This window comes from Amblyomma americanum, chromosome 1 (genome assembly GCF_052857255.1).
Source record: "Amblyomma americanum isolate KBUSLIRL-KWMA chromosome 1, ASM5285725v1, whole genome shotgun sequence".
In the NCBI taxonomy this organism is placed as follows: domain Eukaryota; kingdom Metazoa; phylum Arthropoda; class Arachnida; order Ixodida; family Ixodidae; genus Amblyomma; species Amblyomma americanum.
Window position 1 is genome coordinate 452,613,601 of NC_135497.1, and position 25,062 is coordinate 452,638,662.

At 48.4% G+C, this 25,062-nt stretch overlaps 3 protein-coding genes and 1 pseudogene across 9 annotated transcripts; 2 read left to right on the top strand and 2 right to left on the bottom strand.

The window, feature by feature from the left end:
* The first annotated feature begins 5,810 nt into the window (after positions 1-5,810).
* On the top strand, positions 5,811-7,852 carry LOC144115986 (uncharacterized). The gene is made up of 3 exons (XM_077650637.1): positions 5,811-6,448; positions 6,702-6,907; positions 7,068-7,852. Exons 1-3 carry the CDS (start codon positions 5,834-5,836, stop codon positions 7,567-7,569), a joined length of 1,323 nt encoding a protein of 440 aa, XP_077506763.1. The 5' UTR covers positions 5,811-5,833; the 3' UTR covers positions 7,570-7,852.
* On the bottom strand, positions 7,840-11,143 carry LOC144115987 (uncharacterized). Its single transcript, XM_077650638.1, has 2 exons — positions 11,006-11,143; positions 7,840-9,978 (listed from the first exon to the last, which is right to left on the bottom strand). Exon 2 carries the CDS (start codon positions 9,617-9,619, stop codon positions 8,375-8,377), a length of 1,245 nt encoding a protein of 414 aa, XP_077506764.1. The 5' UTR covers positions 9,620-9,978; positions 11,006-11,143; the 3' UTR covers positions 7,840-8,374.
* A 2,505-nt stretch (positions 11,144-13,648) lies between these two features.
* LOC144115988 (uncharacterized) lies at positions 13,649-17,869 on the top strand. 7 transcript variants are annotated; one of them, XM_077650645.1, is made up of 7 exons: positions 13,649-16,690; positions 16,746-16,815; positions 16,891-16,945; positions 17,013-17,073; positions 17,136-17,212; positions 17,408-17,472; positions 17,732-17,869. In XM_077650645.1, the coding sequence occupies exons 1-5, from the start codon at positions 16,676-16,678 to the stop codon at positions 17,178-17,180; spliced, it is 246 nt and encodes an 81-aa protein (XP_077506771.1). In that variant the 5' UTR covers positions 13,649-16,675; the 3' UTR covers positions 17,181-17,212; positions 17,408-17,472; positions 17,732-17,869. The 7 variants fall into 7 exon arrangements, with proteins under 7 accessions (XP_077506771.1, XP_077506765.1, XP_077506767.1 ...); XM_077650642.1 differs by adding an exon at positions 17,264-17,339 and having other exon boundaries at positions 14,762-16,690; positions 16,746-16,945; XM_077650639.1 differs by having other exon boundaries at positions 16,746-16,945.
* A 481-nt stretch (positions 17,870-18,350) lies between these two features.
* On the bottom strand, positions 18,351-19,392 carry LOC144125781 (uncharacterized; annotated as a pseudogene).
* Between the last annotated feature and the right edge of the window lie 5,670 nt (positions 19,393-25,062).

Genomic DNA, 25,062 nt, shown 5'->3' on the forward strand with positions numbered 1-25,062 from the left:
CCCGATCTCAGTCGAACTCAACTGCCGTTGAGATTTCAACGGCAGTTAGCACTGCCGTGTAACACCGCTAACTGCCGTTCAGTTCAACTGAGAATCAACTGAACTGCCGTTGAAAACGCCCGTGTAACAGGGGTATAAGCCTAGCCATCGTCTTTTGTTAAGACTGCGCTACTCTAATCGCGCGTCGGCGAATGTCAGGTCGTTATTTTCACCCATGGATTTATAGATTGGCTTGGCGTCATTTGAGATTTGTGGATCGCGGTCGTGCGGGCCTTTTGCATCACCTGCTTGTTTGGTCGGCCTCTGGATGCTCTGGACATGTGGTGTGGCACATTCGTTGTGCAAGGACGCTTGTGTGGTTTGTGTGCTCGCACTTGTGTAGTGCCTGTGCCTTCGAAGGCGCTCCAGAAAAATGAGTCTTTTCGAAGCTTTCTCAGGAAAATCTTGTCGTAATTGACCGTATGAAAATACGCTTTCATTTCGCGTAATTTATGGGCTGATCGAGTGGCCATATGTGCGCTCATCCGTTCCGAGCTTTCGTCCTGATTTGCGCAGAGTATAGGCAAGTTAGTAATGTGAATTCTTTACAACGCGTGGCAATGGTCAGAAATACGATCAGGCACGGTACGTGGTTCTGCAGTCCCCGAGGCATCCGTCGGTCGAAGCGAGCAGCGGTCCCATACGTACAGGGTCGTCCACTCTGAACACGCGAGTGCGTGGCTGCACTCACTGGAGGGCCACTGCGTCCGACACGGCCACTCATCGCAGCCGAGTGGCGCAGAAGTTTGACCTGGGCGTGGCGCTTCGCGTCATCTGCCACTTCGCTTCGATGCGCGGCCATGTCGGACGCAGTGACCCTCCAGAGAGCGCAACCATGCGCTCGCGTTACAAGAAAAGGTTGCTAGTGACACGTCGACAGGACCAGATGGTATTCCGATTATATTAATATAAAAGCTTGGACCAAAAGCCAAGCAAACATTAGTAGAGGTAGTGAACAAAATGGTAGTGGATGGCAAAGCCCCCAATGAATGGCGATCAAGTAGAATGAACGTGATATACAGTATTGTGCGTTTTTATCGCTGACACTTTCAAAAATTTCCCCGCCTCAACGGCTGGCTCGTTTGCGGTGAAACTGCACACAGAGCTTGCGTATTATGGTAACTTTTGTATCGTAGCAAGTAATGGTACTTACTTAGTTCAGGCGCACATGATGCGAAAACGTAAGCGTCTACGACAGATCGGCTAAGCAAAACCCGTAGACGACGCTTTTGCGCTGAGAACCGGCAGTGGCGCCATCTGTTTTGGGCAGTGGAAACCGTCGCGACAAGGCCGCCGAGGCGAGCATTGCAAACAATATTCTTTAAAAGGTAAAGCCTCGTTAAATCATTTGTTCTGATATTTTTCCGCTTAATTAGTCGAAAATGTTGTAAGCGCTTCAGTAGAAGCAGACGAAACGACAGGAACGGCATATTCAAACGGCCCGCGCTCCTTGCAACGCTCTCCTCGACGGCCTTGTCGTTACGCTTTGCACTACCGCAAACAGATGACGCCACTGCCACCCTTCAGCTGGCAGGCGAGGCGAATGATCAGCTATCGCTGACGTTGAATGAAAAGACCCTGAAAGTCGACAGATCGTATAAATACCTGGGCATAAATTTGTGTGCTGAGACTGACATGTTCAGACTGCACGAGGCCAAGGTCCGTCAATCTGCACTTCGAGCGCAATGCATCCTCCGACGTCGGTGCCTGTGGGGGTGCCACCAGTACACCATGGTCCGCGACCTCTGGAAGCTCGCGCACGTGCCAGGACTCACATTCGCCAACGCGGTGGTCTGCCTCCCATCAGATACCAGAAATTGGTTAGAGCGCAGACAGAGGTCGGCCGCACTGCAGTCGGATGTCATGGACGGGTGGCCAATGCAGCCATTCAAGGCGACCTGGGATGGTCTAGTTTTGAGGCAAGGGAGGCATGCAGCAAGCTGGAGTACCGCGGTCGACTGCAGTTCATGAGCCACAACCGATGGGCAAGGCGGGTCTTTGAATACCTCGCTGCGACATGCCTACGCACTACATGGGTGAAGCGCCTCCACAAGATAGAAGGCAAGTATGGACTTTTCCAGACACCCATAAGTGCCGAATCGGCAACGGCATGGAAACAGGAGGCAAGGAGACGGGTCCAGGAAAAAGAGAATCGCCAATGGCTGCAGGCGCTCGCGGAAAAACCGACACTGGCAGTGTACCGCGAGTGCAAAAACAACATCGGACCTGAAAAGATTTTTGACAACGGCCTGGGTAGCGCATTGCTGTTTGAGGCCCGTGCCGGAGCGCTGCGAACACTGGTGTACCGCCGTCACTTCGACGCAACACCAGAAGCACAGGCAGCAATATGCCGAGTGTGTGGCGACGCGGAGGAAACCATCGAGCACCTGGTGATGTGCCAGAGACTCCATCCAATGCCGACAGAGGGCACCACATTCCCACAGGCGCTCGGGTTTCACGGTCCTGCAGTGGACGACGAAGGAGACAGCTCCAAGGTCAAGAGCGAGGGGGTGCTGCGAACCAAGCGTCGACTAACTCTTTGGTGGAGCACTGTGTTTAAAAGCGCGAAGCCGCAGAGTCGGAAGTGAACGAGGTCGATGAGCGAACCCCCCCCCCCCAACCTCCTGACTTTAGCCTTTGCGTGTTTTTTTCTTCTTTCTTCTTTTTCCTTTTTTTGTGCGTTTTATCTTTCTCTCCTTGTGTGCTTCCATCTTCTTGCTTTTTTTTGTTTTTTTTGGCCGGGTGCCCAACCTAGTGGTGCCCACCCGTTACAAAGGGCAAGGCCTCAAGTATCTATCTATCTATCTAGCGAAAAAGCGTCGTCTGCGGGTTTTGGTTGCCGATCTCTACGTAGACGACTATGTTTTCGCATCATGCACAGCTCAGCTAAGTAAGTACCGTTGTCAAACTTCCTACGATACAAAAGTTACCATAATACGCAAGCTCTGTGTGCAGTTTCACCGCAAACGAGCCAGCGGTTGAGGCGGGGAAATTTTTGAAAGTGTCAGCGATAAAAACGCACAATACTGTATAAGGGAAAGAGGGACAAAGCTGACGTAAGCAAATACCGTCCTTCAGAAACGCACTGCGATGAGTCTCGGTTAGCCTGAGCAGCTGTCTGTGGAAAGGGATTTAGCAATGAAAAGGGAGCATGCCTGGAGCGTGCGAAGATGCGGTACGTGCGCGCGCTTCTTCGCTGCTATCGCGGTGGCCGCATTAATCCCATAGAATCATCGCTATATTGGAATCTAGAAATTGTGTATTTTAAGGTACAGGCGACAAGAATAAAGCGGATGGCAAAAACAAAATTGTTGGAGCGAACCCACGCAAGAGACGAGTTGCATAAATGCCAGCAACACTGAGAAAAGCTGTAACGTGTTCTGGCAACAGTGTGCTACGACGCCATTGTGCAGGAAAGCGAGTGCGCGAATGTAGCGGCGGTGCAAGTAGCAGCGTTGGTATCCTGCGTCATATCGTCTCGCGTACTGCAGCTGCTGTGTTGATTACATCATTTTCCTCGTTGGCGTTGCATAACCCCTCTCGCAACGGCGCCTCTCCTCCTCCTGTACCCTCCTCGCCCTCTTTTTTCCTCTTTCCTTTTATTTTCTCTTTTCCTCCGCCTCCTCGCCTAGTTGTTCTCCTCTTTCACAGCCGTTCCGCTCTTCGCTCCGTTCCTTTCTTTTCTATAACCTCAGCGGCTAGGGCATATTTCTGCAGCCGCTGCAGAGAAAGCGATTCGGGGACGTATTTTCGCCTTCGGGCTAGGGCATATTTCTGCAGCCACTACAGAGAAAGCGATTCGGGGACGTATTTTCGCCTTCGGGCTAGGGCATATTTCTGCAGCCACTACAGAGGAAGCGATTCGGGGACGTATTTTCGCCTTCGGGCTAGGGCATATTTCTGCAGCCACTACAGAGAAAGCGATTCGGGGACGTATTTTCGCCTTCGGGCTAGGGCATATTTCTGCAGCCACTGCAGAGAAAGCGATTCGGGGACGTATTTTCGCCTTCGGAACGCGTTCGAATCGTGGTCCAACGCGCAATAACGCGAGACAAACTACCCGTAGTCAAGTATTAGGGCCAAGCATACACCACGCGACAGAAAAAAAAAACATAGGTCGCGTAGAGAAAGCTATTGCGGACGTACTTACGCCCGCGAAATCTCGCCGTGAACACTTACGCTCACCGACTGCAGTCAAACAGCGAGGCAAATCCACTTTGTGCACAGGGCACGTAATTCAGTTGACATTCCGACTGCGTTTCACTCATGCATCTACATATGTCTTTTTTCAGAAGGCCAATTAAGTGTTCCTTCACTGCAAAGTCATAAGAGTTGGCTCCTCCTAGAAGCCGCTTGGCGTGAAGGGTAGCTTCCAGGGTTTGCGTCGCCAAGCTGTTTCTAGTCTTTGTTCTCATCAGGTTGATCAGAGAGAAAACTCTGTTGCACTGCAGTGCGGCGAACAGGGAAGCTTGTAGAGGCAAAGCCTTATTTCAGGGCGCCCGTCTGCCTCATTGAGTCTTTAGAGCTCTTCTCTGCAGCGCTTCCCTCATCATCCCTGTACAGTCCGTGCATTTGATTCACCATGTAAATAGAATAAATATATTGTTGTCCCCCAATGTCTTCCTGAGTCCCGTCATCCTCGTACCTCCACCCTGCCCGACCCCGCTACCTCGATCCCATCAATGCTTTCCGCACGTGCAGATGGCGCATTGGTAGACTCTCAAAATCAAGGTGGTCAAGAAAGTGTGAATAAGGAGCCTATTCACACGGAAAAATAAAAATGACCCATACAGAAAGTAAAATTTCCCTACATTACAACAATAATATATTAATCTATTTTTCCCCTAAACGTTTAAATTCTCTAGATATAGGAGAAAATCCCTAGGGTTGGCAGGCCTGCGCCGAAGGCTCGGAAGAGCTGGCGCAGTGTAAACGGAAAGAGGAGTGGGTGGGGGAGAGGAGGAGGGGCCGGAGCAGCGAGGAGGGTTATGGAACGCCAACGAGGACTCGCGTGCCGTCGGCTCGCGCGCGTCTCGGTACTGCAGTAAACAAGGCAGCTGAGGCGTGCTTTTTGAGAGCTGTAGAGAAGTTGGCGTTACGACCACTGAGGGTGAACAAAATTGAAAATTAACTTTGTGAGGTTTTTTACGGCACCACGGGTGTTCTTACCCAACAAAAATCCGTCCGTCGCCGTCCTGTTTTAAGCGATGCAAATCTTAAATGGGAGCACAGTTACATGACTGTGTTCGAAAAGTGTGGAAATGACGGGGCGCTTACATCGCACTACAGTGCAAGTTTATCGCCAAACAGAACGGCTGCCAGTGATTAGTTGACCACAACAGCGCGTTTTCCGGAAAGGCGATGCTGCTGTGATCACCCTTGAGATTACTCAGACACGAAAGTCACATGATTCATTTCACTTATTTTTTTTATCGAAAAACATCATTATGCTAAGTAAAGCAGTTTTCGGATAGGCAGCACAACGACCTTCACCTCAACCAACGACAGCAGTGGGTCACGTATGTGGCACAGTTATGGCGTCGAACCTTTACCCATGACCTTCAGTTGACCTTTGACATTGGGGTGCCCTTTGGGTTGACCTTAAGAGCACCCGATGGGGTGATGTGAAGCCACGTGATGGGTAACCATGCGCGCAGAAGCTTCCCGCTGAATTCCAGGGTTATTCAAGTTAAGGCACTGCCAACTTTCCCCCTGAAAATTGCTGCTTGTGGTTTGGTTATTGGTGCTGAGGGGGAAAAAAGCGCAAAAAAAAAATTCGGCGCCATACGCCGTGATGGCTGCGGTCGACGACACGGCTCATATCGTCGACGGCTGTTGTGAGTGCCCTGCAGGAAAGCTCGCCTGCAACCACCTGCTCGCCGTCTTGCGCACCATCATGCTACTGCAGTCAAGGGGATTCACCGAGGCGCCAGATTCGTTGGCGTGTACAGACTTGCCCCAGCAGTGGAGGGTACCTCGGGGCAGCGCAGTCAAAGGGTGCTCTGTTCAGTCAGTCGACTGGCGCAGTGTGAAGGAGGGTGGACGCAGCACTCCGAGGATTGCTCTGCCAAAGGAGCGTCGTGTGCAGCGTCGAACTCGCCCCCAGCAGAAGGACGCGAAGAGGCGATTAGCGTTGGACCTCCTCGCGTGTGACCCCGATAAGGACTTCGCTAAAGGCCTTCTCTTAACAGATGAAGGGGAGTCAAGACAGTCGAGGTTCGGGGTCGTTTCGTCACTATCGCCGCAGAGCTACCAGATGTCCTTGGTGCCCCACGGATTCGATGTGCTCTCCTCCGGGTTGGAAAATGCTGCACTAACTACGGTCGAAAATATCCCAGCTTGGAAATGCTTCGAGGAGACAACTGCATGGCTTCCTCCAGCATACCTCAATGGAAACAGCATTGTGCAGGTCAGTGAGTGCTAATTGACATATTAGTGTCTTTTGGTGCGGCGGCTGCTATGTTCAGAGCACTAGCTAGCCAGCGCTTCATTTTTCAAGGTGTGGATGCAAGAGAATGTTACTATTCCCTTATTGTTTGTGTAACAGGTGAATGTGAGGTATTTCTTCTACATCTTTAGTGATAAGCCATCTAGTCCATTTTACACCAACAGTAGGAACCAAAATGTGTTGCTCTTGCATGGGTTGGCCTAGCACAACGCAGGAAATCATTGTGACGACAGAGGCAGCAAAAGCCCTGGAAAGAAACACTCGGCAACAAGCAAAAAGTGCAGCGTGGCAGAAAGAACGAAAACTCCGCCTTACGTCATCTAAATTTGGGCACGTAATGAAGCGAAAGTCGCCATGGACTACCAAGGGTCTTGAGAACATTACGGCGTCCAGAGAACTTTCGAGGGTCCCTGCAGTCAAGTAAGTATCCTTTTCTTTCGGTTCACATGAATCCGTCTATAATATTGATGACATATATTGTGTAGTATAATATTTGCATGCATGTTGATGGTAAAAAGGACTTAAGAAGAAAATTAAATCTATTTTCAGTACATCATCTAAATTATACAATTCTTTTCAGCTACGGAGTCAAAATGGAAGCTGTGGCTGCTCAGCGGTATGAAGATGTGCTCAGAAAAATGGGCCACGCTCCTGTTGTTACCAGCTGCGGGCTCCTTGTTAACCCGGACTTCCCATGGTTGGGTGCCTCGCCCGACATGGTTGGGTGCCTCGCCTCGATCGTATATGATTCAGTAGAAGGCTCCTATGGAGCTGTTGAAATTAAGTGCCCCTATAGTCTGCGGGACTGTAAGGCACATGAACTTCTGGCGGCTGATTTTTGTAGCAGCTTGATTGACAATGTGCCACATCTGAAAAGAGATCACGATTATTTTTACCAGTTCTCGGGGCAGATGGGTATTTCCCAGTTAGGTTGGGGTGACTTTGTGGTATTCGGAAGGCATTTCATTCTCATTGAAAGGATAAGGTTCGAGCCGACTGAGTGGAAGAATGTCAGACGGGTACTGGACGAATTCTACTTCACTACACTTCTGCCATATCTCTCTGGACTTAGTCTGAGGTGAATGAAGCCAACAAAACCTTGAATTCACTCACTGTGCATAAATATAAAAAAGCAGGTTGGCTCTCAGTGTGAGAGAATGGATACAGTCAATGATATCTGCCATTACCAACACGGCTACTTGTAATATAGCCGAGCGCCGTAACCACTGAGCCACTGCAGCGGGTAATGACGCACATTTTAATTTTCCAGCTGAAATAATGTGGAGGAAACGCACTTTGCAGAGGATGTATTGCCTAGACAAGACAGAACTTCCATTCAGTAAATAAAGTGGTTTGGAAAAAGCATTGTTTATTGCCCACATGAAAAACTGTTCAGGAAGCTACTGCCACAGTGCAGTAACTTGTAATAAGGGAGTAATTACTAATTGCCGCCCACCCAAGCGCAGCCATACGGCTACAAAGGAAAGCTATACAGCTTTCACAGAAACTTCGTACTTAAAGAAAAATTCGTCCTTGGGTAACCTTGGGGGATTTCCTAAAACATTTGTCTAACACTGTTCCCACTTCGAGTTATTAATCAATTCAGTCTCGCCCTACCATAGGCTTACCGTCCCGGTTAGCTCAGTTGGTAGAGCGACTGCTCCGTTAAAGCGGTGGTCCCAGGTTCGAACCCCGGACCAGGACGAATTTTTCTTTAACTACGAAGTTTCCGAGTCCTTTGTAGCCGTATGGCTACGCTTGGGTGGATGACAATGAGTAATTACTCCCTTATTACAAATTTACTCCACCTTGGGGGATTCCCCTAATACATTTGTCTAGTGCAGTAACATGCACAGATACTGTGCACAATACACTTGAAATCGCATATCACTCTGCGTCCCTTAGGAGTGGTGGCTGAAAGTTCGTAAGAATTGCACACACCGTCCACATCTGATTTACTAAGGGTACCAAGGTGATTGGAATTGAATGGTCAAATATATGGTAGCCCTTGATTTTTCTTATCTTGCGTTCCACATGAATCCTGATGGCAGCGATTTCTTGGGTTTCTTCGACTTCTGTAGGAGTAAACTGCCCGCGTGTGAGAAAGGGCGGCAGGTTGAGCTTAATATTCTTGCTCTCTAGAAGGTCTGCTATTTTGAATCCTTTATCGGCCATTACAGAATCATCTGGATCAAATGGCATGTTCAAAAATCCACTCTGTACCACACATTCTCTATCGGAAGTGCTTCCTGTGTACAGTTCGGAAACAAATGTCAGTACGCCGTGAGGGGAAATTCCTACAAGTCCTTTCAATGTGTGGGTTGACTTGTATGCTGAGTAGACTTGTGACTGTGTGACAAAAGATGTAGGCACGTCACATCTTATTTCTGTTGCATCTAATATTACGCGTGTGGACGCGTACCTTTCTCTGAAGGCTGGTGGCATGGCTGCGTCGACTGCTTGCCGTGACAGCCACAGTGTCATCTCTGTCAGCTGCAAAAACATATAATCAATCCAGGTGGAGAAAATTCTTGACGCTGTGCTGACAGAGATGTGAAACAGATGGCCGAGGTGCTTATGCAAAAGGCCAACTCTAAGTTTCACAAGTACCAGGAAGATTTGATTTTCCACAGTGATCTTGTGCTGCCTTCCAACATTTTCATTACTTCGAAGCCCACAGCTGTTGGCTTCGTAGCGAATGATGTTTTCTCCATGTTTGCCGACATCCAGGAAGTTCAGGAGGGAGAGAAAATGATTGTAGCTTGGGAGGCCTGTGTAGAACTCAATATCGTCATTGTTATCTTTGAATTGTTCTATACCAAATGGAGGTGCCTCTTCCAGCTTTTGGATGTTTTTCTGCGCGAGAACCAGTTCCCTGCGAAGCAGGTCTACTTCACTGTTTTTCGATATTAATTGCAGTTTCAGGTCCTGGACCTCTGCTCTGGCTTCCAGTTCTCTTGCCTTGGATGATTTCAGTTGCTCTTCCAAGAGTGCAATTGTTTCATTGCAGGTACAAACACTGCTCCGCACTGTTTTCCCAGGAGATTCCCGCTGTCTGTTGGCAATGCGGCTCAAGTTTTCTTGTATAGTGAAGTCATCCGTTCCTTCGGAAGCTGCCTGCTTATTCTGCATGTCAACCAAGTCTTATCTAACGAGCTGTTCACGCTCAGATGCATTTTGCGTTGTGCAGGCTGTACATCCACGACTCGCCTCTTCCTTCTTGGTGCTCGCACATTCTGCAATGGTGCCCTTTTGGCTGGTGGCTTCCTTGCAGCTTTCATTTCTTTAAATGGGAACACTGATGGTACAGCGGCCTGGTGCAAATGCCGGTGTCCATTTGCAACATTAGCAACAAAGTCGCTCTCAACAAAATGGAGAGAGCACACCCTTGTCGCCTTTGAGACAGTAAAAAGTGGCCCTTCATCCCTCTTGATGGCTGCTATCCATTTCCTGTAGGTGTCTGCCTCTTTTGGAAACCGGTGGTAGGAGACCTGAAAATAAAACATTATTTAATGTCTGTTGTCATGACTCTCAGCTGTCCATTGCACAAACATCCCTCTCTCCTTCTTTTCACCACGACCGCATATGTCGTGAGAGAAACACAATAGGCAAACAACAACTTAACTGCACCATGCATACCTTGTTTCTCAGACACTTCCCTCACTGTTTGAAACACAGGGACTCCGGAACAGGGGTCCGGTTGCCCGCCAACATTTCTCCAGAGGGGGCAGTGCCCCCCCCCCCCCCAAGTCTCCAACTTCTTGCACTCGGATCAGATTTCTGACAAACTCTTCAATTTTAGGACGTTATGTAGAGCACAGTGAGGCTGAGCTCGTTCCCTTCATACCCAGCCTTAAAACGTTTAATTTCAGTAACCTAAACCAATCGTGCCACAGTATGAATTGTTGACTGAGCTCTGTTCATGAGCATGATTACTAGCATTGAAACAGTATGAACAGACTTTTTTAATGCAGTCAATCACTTCTAATGTGTACATCTTTATTAATAAAGTGGCTCATTTCAATTCGTTTTATATGAATTACAAATACTTTTTACAGCAAAGTATAAAACTATAAAAAAGTTAACAAAATTGAATAAACAAACAAACTTTAGTTTTTAAAGTCCTGTTTTGTGAAATAAATTTGAATTTAAAAGAACATGTTTCGCGGTGCAGACACCAAAGCGTAACCGCTTATCTCGCCGCCATTTTTGCACCTGTTTTAGAAGGCGGATTGTAACAGCAGCACACAATTGTAAAGTGCAGCATTAAGTCAACACTCTACAGACTTTCCCAGCGGCGGGGCCACAAAAAATCGGACCGCGTACAAAACTCATCGCACAAACGGTTAGTTCAACTGGACTGTTGTCAAAAGTTTCCCGCCATTTTCGGGAGCACGCAAAAGCTGGTAATTCATGAGCATGAGCTACGTTGGGCTGGGTTGACAAAATATATAAAACACGCTCAGCGCAAGCTCTTTTCTGTTGAACAGCTGCACAGAGCTTTTGAGCAGAACTTACGAAAAAACAGATGAGTCTTTCCCTTTGGGTCCACTGCCGGGCAAGCGGGCTCAGCGCTAGTCCTGGGTTATCTGCTAACACAAAATATTCGGGCGCAAGGAAGTTGACAACGGAATGTCGAGTGTCAGATAACAATCACTCAGTATGTGCATACCAAAAGATAGAAAAAACAAATTACTCACGTGCAACACGATCGCACGCTCCTCCCGCCGACCGGCCATAGTGCTACTGAAAGCCACCAATCAGATAACCTTCGTTTGGTTACTTCTACTCGCTTAAAATCTACTTTCCAATCACTGTCCTTGAACCCCAATGCCTTGGGTAAATCAGCCCCGCTGCTTTCCAATGTAGGGTGAAGCTCTTTACAGAAAAGTATAAAGTGTTCAATCGTTTCCTCCTCCAATATGGATTTTTCGAACATATTCCTTTTGTTGCAAACCATCCATGAGCTACTGGTTATGCAGCAGACGAAAGGTCCTAGCGGCATAATAGAACGAGCTGCACAGCACGCTTTTAGATTTCGAAATCGAAACTGATAATCCTCTTTCAGGAAGTCAGTTTAGACTTTTTAAGCATTTTCTACACTCTGAGACATCCAAAAACCTGTTTTTTTTTGTCGTTAATGAACTAAATGTTCTTGCTCGAAGCCCGAAAAAAGTGTTCAGCCGTTTCCTCCTCCTCTCCGCACGCAGTGCACAAAGTGTCTATCTCCTGGTACCTGACTCTATACGTCTTAGTCCGCAAAATTCCAGTCCTGGCCTTAAACAACAAAGAGCTTCCCCTACAATTATCATAGATATTTTCTTTGACAATTTGCTGTTTAAAGGTCCGGTATGTTCCCAGTGCAGATTTCGTCGTTTTCCACAGAGCTCTCTCTGTTTCTTTAACCTTTTTCTTAACAGATAATTGCTGATTTGCCCCCTTACTGCTGTCCAGATATTTGCTTGTCAATTTTCTAGTTCGCTTTCTCCATTTCGTGTCAACATTCTTTATATACAGGTATCTGAAAACTTTCCTAGCCCACTGCTTTTCCTCCATCTTTCTCAATCGTTCCTCAAATGCTATCTTACTCCTAGCCTCTCTGCTCTCGAAAGACGCCCATCCCATATCACCCTGTACACCCTGATTTGGTGTGTTGCCATGTGCTCCCAAAGCTAACCTCCCTACTCCCCGTTGCTTAATTAATTTCCAGCCTTGCTTGAACATCTGGCCTCATACACAGGACCGCATTACCGAAGGTCAGGCTAGGGACCATCACCCCTTTCCAGATCCCTCTTACCACCTCATACCGTTTGTAATTCCACAGTGCCCTATTTTTCATGACAGCTGCATTCCTACTAGCTTTATTCATTACATATTTTTCATGCTCTGTCAGATACTCAGCACTGTTATTTATCCACACCCGAAGATACTTATACTCATTCACTACTTTTAGCACAAACTCCTGTATTCTATGCTCGCCGCCCTCTTCATTAAATATCATGACTGCAGATTTTTCCATACTTGAAGCCTAATCTATCTCCCTCTGTACTGCATATGTCTAACAACTTCTTCAGGTCTTCCTTATTGTTCCTTCTTTCCTCCATGTTGTCAGCCATTATCACTATCGGATGGATGCATGGATGGATGGATGGATACGGCTGAACCCTTTACATCGGGCCATAGCCTCCTATATGTTTTCATGCCCGCCCACTGAGGGGAGGAACAAAGCGCGCCGTCCGTACCGCCTAGTTCATGCGCCCGCCACCAGATCGCGCTGCCAACCCATACCCAGTAGAGTCACTGGACATACCCAGTCCCAGAGTAGACGACGCGACAACGCTGCTTGCGCGCGCGCGTGGAGACACGTTTGGCGTTCGTCCCAATGAACCACGGATATCCGTCGTACGTCCGTTTAAGATCCGAATCTCCAGTGCCAGGGGGGGATGTCCGTAGGGCATCCGTGAGGATGTCCGTATTCGGATATCCGCATCGGAGATTTGGTGTATGTCCGATGGACATCCGTTATCGGATGTCCGATGGATATACGATTCTGTATAGCCATGGAATATCCGTTTTCATCCTTTCGTGGATATTTTGATGAGCCTGCAGCTGTGCATTGCAAATTTCAACATGCATTTTAATTTCTACAGTGGAATGCTTAATGAAACAATTGCTTAAACCTTCTAATGGCTTTGCCTCTGCATGCAAATGTAAAAAAGCTAAAACTACTGATGCTTCCTATAATTGGCTGCATTTTTTAGCTCAATTTGCGTGAGGTGTTATTTACTTCAAACTGTCCACACATTTTCAGGCATGTAATCTGAAATACCTGCACAATAACTTTCGTATGTGAGCTGCACAATATAACCGCTCTCAACAACAGATCATTCCACTCTCGGCATGAATCTGTTATGGAAGCATTATATTGAAATTAAAAGCAATCATAACCTCTGGAGAAATACAAACACCTAGTAAATATTCAGCAGCAAACAAACGCAGGGCCCACAAAAGCTTTCAGGATACCAAAGGCTTGGCTATGAACGGATGGGGGTGCAGACTAGTGCAGCCTCAAGCGGTGTCATTGCGATAGAAAAATTATAAAAGCAATATTAAATTTTATCACATGGACAGATAAAACTACTGTAGGTAACAATTTTAAAAATAAAATGTTTCATTTTTAAAACTGCTGTAGAAAGTTGAAATGTTGCTACTATTTTTATTGCTTTTTTTTGTTCGTCTGGCAACTACATTTTAGGGTACGCCAGCTACCCTCGTGTGTACCGCGGCTACCGCTAGCCACTCCACCAACCCCACAATCGCGTCAACCGCGCTACCGTGCTCGCGACCGTGCTTGGCACCCAGGGACAGGTGTGCACGTGTGTCGTTGCGTGATTTCATTTTGTCGAGGTGAACTGAGCCACCCAGTTAGTCTTTCTCTTCGATGCACGTAGTTTCAAGTCTCAATTGTGCTTTCCGAAACGCCTAAAATCAAGATCGAGGAAAAGGCTTATGCAAGGGCAAAAGCCTCGCGCGAGACTAAGGTGCTCTTCGAGAACTTTGGGCGATGCAGTCGCCAAAGAACGGTACCCGTGCCTGCAGCTTCTGTTGCGTCGTCTGCCGCTTCTACTGTGTCGTCTGCCGCATCCAGTGATGGTGCCACTGCAATATCAGACGCATTCTTTGACAGCCGCGCTCTCCAGAATGAACAAGTGACTGCCGTGAGCGACATAGCAGCAACACCAGGCCTCCCAGAAGTAGCGCCAGCTGTTTCTTCAGGCTTCCCTTGTTCATCGGCTTCAAGTTGCGACACAGCTTCCGAGGACCCTGCTGATTGCCCCAACCCAAAGCCAGCCACCGAGTCTCGCGATCTGGTGACAGCACTGCGGGCTTGGGCCCTAAAAGAAAACATTTCGCACTCGGCATTATCATCCCTACTCAAGCTTCTGAAGGCACACCCTTTCGATACAACTTGCCTTCCGTCTGACGCTCGCACATTGCTCCGCACGCCGCGAGAGACTGAATATTTCAGCGCTGACCGCCATGCCACCCGGGGAATACTGTCATTATGGTCTCGAGCACCAGCTCAGAAACATGCTGTCACATAGAAGTCTCGAAGGCAGGTCTGTTAGTCTTTCTTTTAATATTGATGGACTCCTAATTTCTAAAAGCTCTAGAATGCAGTTATGGATAATTCAGTGCCAGGTTCTTGAATGTCGCAGCGCTGCACCTTTTGTTGTAGGTGTATTTGCTGGAATATCAAAGCCAAACTGGCCAATGAGTTCCTATCTCCTTTCGTCACTGAACTGGGGCAGCTTATTTCATGCGGGACTAACGTGCAAGGTCAAATTTTCCAGGTTTCAGTGAGGAGCCTTATTTGCGATGCTCCAGCGTGGTCTTTCATCTTCTCTATCAAAGGCCACATGGGGTATTCAGGTTGCCCAAAATGCTCTGTAGAGGGAATGTATGTTAACAACAGGGTTGCCTTCCCTTCAAAAAGCTCGACACTAAGGACAGACGATTCTTTCAGACGCCAGACTGACCCAAATCACCACAATGACGTGTCAGTTCTTACGTCACTACCCATTGACTGCATCACAAGTGCGCCTCTTGACTATATGCACTTGATGTGCCTTGGTGTCATGAAAAAGTTGTTAAAGCTATGGTTGGAATGGGCCACTGAGCATACGTCTGGGGCCAGCAGAGCGCAAGAAGTTGTGCGATGCGAACATCTCCTTAGCTGCACACGTGCCCAGTGAGTTTGTGCGAAAACCACGAAGCTTTGTGGAGTTTGACCGCTGGAAGGCAACCGAATTCAGTCTTTTTTTGTTGTATACAGGTCCAGTAGTACTCAAATCTGTTCTTCCTACTGCTGTGTACTCTAACTTCTTCGCCTTACACTGTGGTGCTTTTCTTCTTGCTCATCCTGCACTGTGCCACAAGTATGTGGAGTTTTCAGAGGCACTTCTTCAGCATTTTGTGAAGACATTTCCAAGTCTATATGGAGACGAACATATTTCTTATAATGTTCACTGTCATCTACATATAGCTAATGATGTGCGCAACCATGGGCCGCTTGATTCATTCAGTGCATTTCCATTTGAAAACAACATGCAGTTTTTGAACCGCCTTCTCAAAAGGCACAGTGCTCCACTCGCCCAACTGTACAATCGTCTAAAGGAGCGGGAAAACATGGAACCTATTGATAGGTCATCACCATCCACTGTCAAACTTGAAAGGCAGCACACAGATGCACCTCTATTTTTTGGTTGCAGTCCTCCATTGTATAAGTGTGCAAAGTTTGAAAATTTCATGCTTGTTTCAGGGACAGCCAACAATTGCTGTATGATAAAGGGCTCTGTAATCCTTGTGGAGAGCTTTGCACGCTTGACTACAACACTAGCACCTTGTATAATTGGCAGAGAATTCACAGTGAAAGAGAACTTTTACAGCAAACCATTTATCTCTGGTCAAATTAGGCTTTTCGTTGTCTCTAGGCCATCTGGTATAAAATGCTGGCCAGTAGATGGTGTCCGTAAGCTCGTCAGGTTTCCTTTTTCTGAGAAGTCAATTGTTATTTCACAGCTACATACATGTTAGCTGTCAGAGGCAAACTTTTTAGTATCAGGTTTAACATTTAAAAAAAAAACATGGACTATGAAAGAGACTATAGTGAATGGGTTTGGTTTGGTTTATGCGGCTTAACATTCTAAAGTGACTAGGCTATGAGGGACACTGTAGTGGAGGGCTCTAGATAATTTCGACTACCTGGGGTTTCTTAACGTGCACTGACAAAACGCAGTACTCGCGCCTCTAGAATTTTGCTTCCATCGAAGTGCAGCTGCCGTCTTTCGGGTCAGTAGCCGAGCACTAACCACTGAGCCACCACGGTGGCCAGTGAATGGGTTCCATATCAATCTCGGTCACCTGCAATTCTATATGTGTACTGACACCACACAGTACATCATACTGCCGCCATAGAAATGCAGTCAAGATTACTGAACCCATCTTCTCAGACTCGGCAGTCGAGTGCCCTAAACACAGAGCCACTGTGGTGGAGCTTGGGAAGTACTACTGAGTGACAGCATTACAGATTTTGATGATCCACTATTGCCAAGACAAGCCATTCCCGCTGTAACCCTGTCTCGGCTACAGTTGCGGCTCTTGCAGGTCTGCTCAATCTTGCACATCATGAAGAAAACACAAGTAAGTACAGCCATCTGCCTTTTAAGTTTTCTAATCACATACAGAATTTTTCTAGCCCCTAGAACTGCGGACTGCATCAATGCTCATGGGATGCATTATCTCTTACTCTGCCTCTGTGTTCAGTGGTAAGTTACAGTTGCTTGGCAAATGTTGCCTACTCTCACACTCTGTTAACTTGTTTTCTCACGGATGGTGCATAGATGTGAACAGCCTGTTCTGGTATAGGAGGTTGCAGTACGGAGCAGCAGTCCACATGTAAGTTTGTAGTGCGTTGTTAAAATTGCCAACTCCCCAAATGCATATCTCGCTTTTTCCTTTGCAGCATGCTTGTGGAGGCTCGTGCAGCTGATTGTAGCAAATGTGCCACATCGTACAGTCAACAGGTATGTAGTAACACCAGCATAAGTGTTGACCACTCTTACAGCCTGTCCACTTATTCCCTCAGGATTGCTGCGTGGATGTGACCAGCCCATTCAGAGCAACTGTGTAGTAGCTTGCGCTGCAGAGGAGCAGTCTACATGTGTAAGTTCGAAGTCTTGTTGAAAGTGCCAACTTCCCTCATGCATTTTCCAGTATTTCTTTTTGAGCATGCATGTGGACGGCTCGTGCAGATCATTGTAGCAAATGTGCTACATCGTAGAGTCAACAGGTTTGTATACTAGTATCAGCTAGCAGAAGTGTTGCCCACTCTCGCAAATTATCCACTTGTTCCCTCAGGGTTCCTGCATGGATTTGACCAGCCCATTCAAAGCAACCATATGCTACTGAGGAGCAGTGTGCACGTAAGTTCAAAATATGTTGAAATTGTCAACTGCCCTTATGCATTTTTCATATTTTCCTTTGCATCATTTGTATGGATGGCTCATGCAATTGACTGTTGCAAATGTGTAACATAATAGAATCAATAGGTAGACGTTCTATCTCTAGTATCTTTCATTATGATCTTCAGTGGCAGTATCTTGAATTGAAAAATCATGTACCCCTTCAGTGACACTATTTTTGCATTTGTTGTTTTCTTGGGAAAAACTTCTTTTACAACAGATTCAACTGAGAATACAACCTGCACACAGTCACCCCTTCCTATTGCGTGGGACTTCTTCCTGCATCAAGCGTGAAGAATGCTTCTTGAAAGCTGAATGCATGTATTAATGCCTTTAATAAAATTATTTTGAGTTTAAGACAACTTGCTTTGGGTTTATTTGCTTCCTATAGGGACATGCATTTGCCATACGGTGAGGCCCGATTTTGGGGCTTGTACAGCTATATTAGTGGCTGCAGTCACCAAGGCCTGCTTCATAAAAGCACAGCATGCCCAACATGCCAATGGCCTCATTTGATCCGTGGGGGATATCCTCGGATATTTGGATCGGACGTCCATCGGAGATCGTTCCAGTTACATATGTACGTCCTTGGAACGTCCGACGGAGATCCGTCGGACATCGGCGGATCTCCCACGGATATCCGTATATCCGAAAACGGACATACGTAGTACGTCCGCTGGACGTACAGTGGTTGATTGGGGTATTTGACATGGAACTATTAAATAAAATCGCACGTTGAATTGATGTTTGTACACAATGTGCACCGGAAGTAAGCAACACAAAACATGTTGTGGAGAGCCAGCCCTTCACCAAAAAGTGCCTAACTGTGAGATCATAGCTCACAGTTTGAGGGTCTTTCGTGACAGTGGTTTTATTTCAAACACTTTAGCCATGTCGTGTTTGTCTGTCGCCTTCATTGCAAAATTTGTGAAAATTGGGCGAAAAAACTTCGTCAGCAACAGTTGTAGCAGGTTCTCTTGGTGTCCTGGCGTCGAGCACATGAAGGTTTTGCGCTCGCGGAGTATTGCAGCGGCATTACTCACAGCCTCCTTCAAAGGGTGAATCATGTGCCTTCTTCTTGCGAGAAGAACGCAGATAAATTTCTCTAATGCGTAGAGAACCGCTAAAAGTTGTCCAGATGGGTAGGCGAGTCCACCGCGGTCTTGGTGCTTTATCAGCGAGTCCTAGGGCGCCGAGGCGTTTGGCTTTGCTGACGCACTCCTCACAATCGATATTTTCTTGTACAGCTCTTGCCAAGTAGCCGCCGACCATAGCCAATGCTGCGACATCTCGAGTAGGAAGCAGAGGCTGTCCTCGCTTGAGTCGCTCTGTGAGCTCTCTACATGCATCTGCAGGGAATTCCTCGCTGGTTCCTTCCCTTGTGTTTTTCTGTTGCGGCAGCGTTGACAAGCAACCGCTGCCTTCTGCTGCCATTACGTTGCTCGTACTTGACGCCGACGCGATTCCAGTATTCAGAGTCTTCTCGATACCTGAGAGAACAGCTCGGGCATCCGTTTGATCATTTGAGCCTGCTGACTTCCTCAGCCAGCCAAAAAACGTCTCGATTGGATCAGACGACATTTTCCTGGTTAAAACAAAGTGAAAGCACATCTCTTCAAGAAGATACCGAATGCACTCAACATTTGAACGAGTTGTCATCACCAGACCTTCGTAAGTCTCCTTGGTTAGGAAGTTCTTCGCCAGGCACTGGCTTTTAAGGTCGGCCAGGTAGTCGAGAAAGCTTGTTTCAAGCCAGATCAGCCGTTCATCGCTTGTAGATTCGAACTGCTTGCAGACGGCATTGTTCTGGTGTTGTGATGACCCCCATAATGCGCAGGTCCACACGGGACGGAGAGGCAAAGAGACACCGTATGGCTCAGTTTAAACAAACAGGTATATTCAATAATTACACATGATTAAGATTATACATCAGAGGCTGGGGCGTCCGAGCTTACGTGCCGACGACTTCATGGGGGCGATGGAGTGGCTCCGGAGTTGGGCTCGAGCGGTTGCTGGCAGAAGCTGCACGCCGTCGGGCTTCGGCGCTGAAGGCCCTCTTGGCGAACGATGTCGTCCTGAGCGTGCGTTGCAGTAGAATTTCAATAGTCGTCCGTTTCTTCGAGGATGGTTCACAAACCCTTCCTCTAGTGTCGTTCGGCTTGGAAGATGAACAGGAGGCGAGCTTGTAGATGATGACAGCAGAGCATAATTTTACAACATACATATACAGAGAGTTAAACTGGAAAAAAGCAGAACTGAATTTACAAAAGAACAAACTTTGCACTACTTTACTCATCGACCGGGCAGGTTAGTGCCTAAGTAGCATCACATTACATGCTAAGCATGGAGCCCCAGCTCAGACTGGACTGCATCCGTTTACATGTGCTTTTAAGCACTTGATTAACAAAGGACTAAGGGCGGTCATTTCCAGTGGCCCGCCCAAAGCATCAATTCTCCAATCCAAAATAACATGCGAGATGGGGACCACCCCTTGGGTTGGGCTTAGCCTCGAACCCAGAGTCTGTTAACAATACAAACTAAATAAACAACAAAAACGCCACCACTCTCTCTCAAGTGAGAGTATACACAGGCTCTCTCTTCGGAGCTAATTCACTAGCGCCTGTCTTTCCACATTCTTGGCGAGTCTTGCCTGTCCGCCATGACAGGTGTCCGTCACGGCCCTTCTGGGAATGCTCTTTTGTTCGCGAGGCACGGCGGTAAGCTGTGGGTGCCTTCCCGGCGATAGCCCACGTCGAAAGGGGAAGGAGGGAAAGAATGTTGTCTTCGCGGTAGCGCATAGCGTCGGCTGTGGTACGGCGCGCTCTGGCCCGCTGACAGCTCCCTTGTCCTGGAATGTGCCCGGAAATTGGGGAGGATAAAGCCTGTTTCCCCGGGGCGGCGGCGGGTCCGGTTGTTCTGGTCGTCACTCAAAGAGCATGGCTGGGTAATTGATGATGCCGCTGTCACGGGTCTCCGTCTACGCCGCGCCGTCGAACGTGGATCCTCGTAGCACACACGGAATGTCACACTCGCTCACCCTCCAGAAGAATGTTCTCCGAACATTTGAGTCCACGCAGCTCCCCTTGTCTTTCTGAATCGCCTCGCACAGTGCGTCCGACAAAAACACTTTTCGCTGCACTCAACACCACTGCACAACACCATATGCCTCCGCTGTCAATACTGGCGTCTCCAGGGGCAGCACTGATCTTCTTTTACAGATAAACATGAAACTCAGCACCCAAGCCTCTCCTTTCTAGTCCAAACTGGACGAAATAAATTTACCACAGTTACAAAGGAGCTCCCACTTCTAGCACGATCACGGCACAGACAAAAATATAGATAACGAAAGGAAGTAGGGCAGGTTCTGCATGCGCTCCGCATGCTCTCCTGTGAAGGTGTTACTTAATGACAGAAAGGTTTAACTACCAACTCCGATAACTTAACACATAAGCACATAGCAATGTTATGAGCTGCGGCATTACACAATTCTAACCAGTTCACAACTCCGCTCTGTTTACGCCATTAGTCCGACTTAGCTTTCCGATTTCGCAGCGGATATCGGCCTTCATGAGTCATGCTAAGTAAGTCTGTGACCCTTTGTCTGCTTTGGGACTCGCGAGGGCTCGTGGCAGGAGCCTCTCCTGGCGTTATCTGCGCGGCAACCTCGCGCGCTTCTTCTTCTAGCAATGCATGAAGTAAATCCGGTGGCATTCCGGCCGTCACCTCGGGCGCCTGCCGAACAAATGCAGGAGAGGGCGTTTCTTGCGAACTATCTGCGCGCTCCGCTTCACTTCTGTCCCCATCAAAATCCGCGCTTTCCCTTTCCTCATTTCGTGAATACTGAACCGGTGCCGACTTGAGGCGATTTGCGTGTATCCTTATCAAACGCCGGTTCACGTCTCGGACTCTGAAGTTTACCGGAGAAAGCTTCTCGACAACCTCGCACGGTCCTCTCCACTTCGTCTGGAACTTACGAGCTAGCCCAATCTGCCTTTGGCAGTTTTCAATGTACACGCTGTCCCCCACATCAAACGCCGCGTCTCTAGCACTGCGATCGTGCACCTCCTTCCTGCGCTTCGCCGCTTTCTTTAAGGACTCCTTTGCGATGTCCCTCGCCACTTGCAAGCGCGATTCTAGCTCAACCTTATAGTCGTCCAGTGAAGCGTATGGGACACGACGGGGGCCCTCTGGCACTTCACAAGGCTGGTCCGGGTCTCGGCCGTAGAGAAGAAAGAATGGCGATTCGCCCGTGCTCTCGTGTGCTGCGGAATTGTAGGCAAACATTGCATACGGGAGCCACAAGTCCCAGTCCCGCTGGTCGCGCGAAACAAAATGCGACAGGAACCCGGCCACGGTTTGGTTCAGTCGCTCCACCGCGCCGTTGCAAGCCGGATGGTACGGTGTTGTCTGCTTCTTAGCGATCTTAAGCAGCTCGCAAACTCTCCTCATTAGCTGCGACACGAAGTTCGTTCCCCGATCTGTCAAGAGTTGCCTCGGGGGTCCATGTCGGAGCACGATCTGTTCGACAAATGCTCTTGCAACCGTGTCTGCCTTCTGACCTGGGAGTGCTACCGCTTCCGCGTATTTTGAAAAGTGATCGACAAATACTAAAATGTACTTGTTTCCGGAAGTGGTCGTGGGCAATGGGCCCATTATGTCCATACCTGTCCGCTCGAAGGGAGCCGAAACCTCAGAGAACGGCTGAATTGGAGCTGGTCTTCGTCCCTTGGGTGTTTTTCTTTCGAGACAGGAATGACACTTCGCACAGTAGTCTCTAACATCCTGTCGCATGCCACTCCAAAAGTACAAACGCTCCACACGCCTGCGTGTCTTTGCTACGCCAAAATGACCGGCGCATGGCGCATCGTGAAACTCGCGAAGAACCCTTTCTGTCCACGACCGAGGTATGACGACTCTCTCCCAAGCGGTTTTCTCTGGTCTCCCTTTCCTGGTTGGCCTCGTGCGCCGACACAGGGTGCCGTCTTTGTCAATGAAATAACCTAGCTGTTCGGGGTGAGACGGTGCGCCCTCTAAGCTTTCGATTATTCGCTTCAGGTCAGGATCTTTGCACTGCTCTGTGCGTAATTCGGCGGGGTCGACTACGGGGACAAACTCATCTATAGCTGCCACGGCAGCTGTGCGGCTGAGTGCATCAGCATTCAGATGTGTCTTTCCTGACTTGTGCTCAACTTCAAAGCAGTATTCCTGCAGGTGTAGATTCCATCTAGCGAGTCGCGAGCTAGGGTCCCTGACACTCATCACCCATTTCAGAGGATGGCAGTCTGTGACTAGCTTGAATTTGCGGCCGTAAAGGTAGCATCTGAAGTGCTTTACTGCCCAGACAACGGCGAGGCACTCCCTTTCCGTAGCTCCGTACTTTTGCTCTGTGGGGCTCAGCTGTCGGCTAGCAAAAGCAACGGGATGTTCTTTGCCCTCGATAACCTGAGATAGCACGGCACCAACTGCGAACTTTGACGCATCTGTGGCCATAACGAAGGGCAAATTGCATTTTGTAGAGGCTCTTCAAATGGCTCGCCGTTATTTCGCCGCCTTTTCCAATGTCACGCGACAAAAACTGCGATCGCACGTTTTTGACTAAGTGGCACTGATCGAATGCTAAGAAAAGCTTTCGATTCGGTGTTGCTGGGTGCTCAATGCAATGCGTGAGGCTTCCGTTGCATAGAAGTTGGAACGCTATAAGACATTGATTTTGTGATTGTCGGTGACGATGCGCACGACGAAAAATCCTATGTCTTCAACTTCCTTCAGGACGTGTCGAATGAGCGTGTGCAGCTCGCGGCCAGTGCAATTTCTCGTGAAAAAGTAGGCCACGGGTATTTTGAACGAAACTGAAAGGCCGTTGAGGTCGAAGCACAGAAGTGAGTTGGCTAGCACAGGCTCATTTGTTGTTTCCTTAGGAAAGCTCCCACCGTAGTCTACTTCGCCGATGAAGGCGTCCCTTTGTTTATGGTAAAGTAGCCTCTGTTTCACGCGCATTTCGTCTACAATCAATGAGCACGCTCTGGCTTGCGATGAGGGATGAGAAGCGAGCTCGGTTGACAGCCTTTGCTTCACGAGTTCCGTCACGCCGATTTCTCCACGCGATGAGCCCATAAAACGCTCCAGAGTGCTTCGACTGGGCAGCTGGAGAAAACCAGTAGTCCTTATATGCTCGTATGCGCGAGTCGAGAGGTTACGTAAAACCACAGCATGGCGCACTGTAAGATCAGACCACATTGGTTTCGTTTTCCCGAAATTCTTAACTTATTCTACTAATAATGACGCAGCCAAGTCATCCTCCTTCGATTTTTCGGCAACTTGGAGGAATGCATGAACAAAGGACTCTTCCTTGAGCTTTTGTATCTCCTGTTTGCAGTTGTCGACCCTATTCTTGAACCGCTCAATACGCGCGTTTGTCTCGTTCTTAGCGCTTCCACTTTCGTTTTTCCACTGTCGAAACCGAGAATTGTGAAGACACCTGCACTGCTCTGTCCATTCGCACAGTCGCGCTGATGCAGCGCTCGCTAGCGCCGTTGTTCACGGCTGGCAACGGCTCTGTAGCGGTGCAGTCGACAGGTGACAAATCTTCAAAGCCGACGTCAACAACCGGCAATTCGTCGAGCGGATGCGGACTCGACTCCATTTGGTTGTCGTCACTTCGGCGGTGGTGGGTTGGCTAGCGCAGCAGCCTCGCGCTTTTATGCGAAGCATACTAGCCGCACAACCGAGCTCTTCCTTGCTGCGCCGCGCGCGGCCGCGTAGCTACCACTTGACCTACATCGGCGCACCACGTGATATGACGTCACAACAGCTGTGAAAGCTGGGGCTCAACTCGTGCGCTCGCTTGCGGACGCGCAGCCTCCGCCGGCGGCCTAACTCCCGCTCCTACCGCTAGGAGATACTGACGTCACGCAATTATATAAAAGGCGACGCACTCGTTGAGTCAATTGAGCAGCGAGATGTCGGCCAGAGAGAGGGCGGCTCGCCAGACCGCAAAGCGCAAGTTACAAAGAGCCACGGAAACGGGAGAAGAACGAGAAGTACGGCTTGCCAAGCGACGTATGCTTCGCATCCTAGGCTTAACCATAAGCTAAGCCAGGTCATTTTTCACTGACGCATCGCTTCTGTCTCTTTTTTTAGGAGGCTGCAAGTACGCCGGATATTCTTCGAAAATGCTGGGGATAGCGTCTTTCTTAAGTTTCCGAATTTTGCAACCTTCCTTAAAGTCAGAGGAACTGAAGTGTCGGCTGCATACAGTCGAATAGCACGACGTCGTATTCGGTGCCCAGTTTTCACGAGAAATGACTTTTAGCCATTTTGCGCACAGTACCGGATCACTTGGTATTTCGTGGAACGATACGCCCGGCGTCCGTTGTTTGCTGGATGACTTGCAGCGTGGCACACAGCAGTACGGCATCTTGTCGGGCGCAGGACACCACAACCGATTCCACACTGCAGATAGAAAACTGATTGGGTATAAAAAAGAAAGTAACACAAAGAAACGATAAGAACTATGCATCGTAAATCGCTGATTTTATAGTAGTAAAGCAA

Excerpts from the sequence above, each read along its gene's own strand:
- LOC144115987 (XM_077650638.1), bottom strand. The coding sequence starts at position 9,619 with ATGCAGAATAAGCAGGCAGCTTCCGAAGGAACGGATGACTTCACTATA.
- LOC144115986 (XM_077650637.1), top strand. The coding sequence starts at position 5,834 with ATGGCTGCGGTCGACGACACGGCTCATATCGTCGACGGCTGTTGTGAG. Across the intron at positions 6,449-6,701 it reads ATGGAAACAGCATTGTGCAG|GAAATCATTGTGACGACAGA; the intron begins GTCAGTGAGTGC and ends AGCACAACGCAG. Across the intron at positions 6,908-7,067 it reads TCGAGGGTCCCTGCAGTCAA|CTACGGAGTCAAAATGGAAG; the intron begins GTAAGTATCCTT and ends AATTCTTTTCAG.
- LOC144115988 (XM_077650639.1), top strand. Across the intron at positions 16,946-17,012 it reads TACGGAGCAGCAGTCCACAT|CATGCTTGTGGAGGCTCGTG; the intron begins GTAAGTTTGTAG and ends TTTCCTTTGCAG. Across the intron at positions 17,074-17,135 it reads CCACATCGTACAGTCAACAG|GATTGCTGCGTGGATGTGAC; the intron begins GTATGTAGTAAC and ends TTATTCCCTCAG.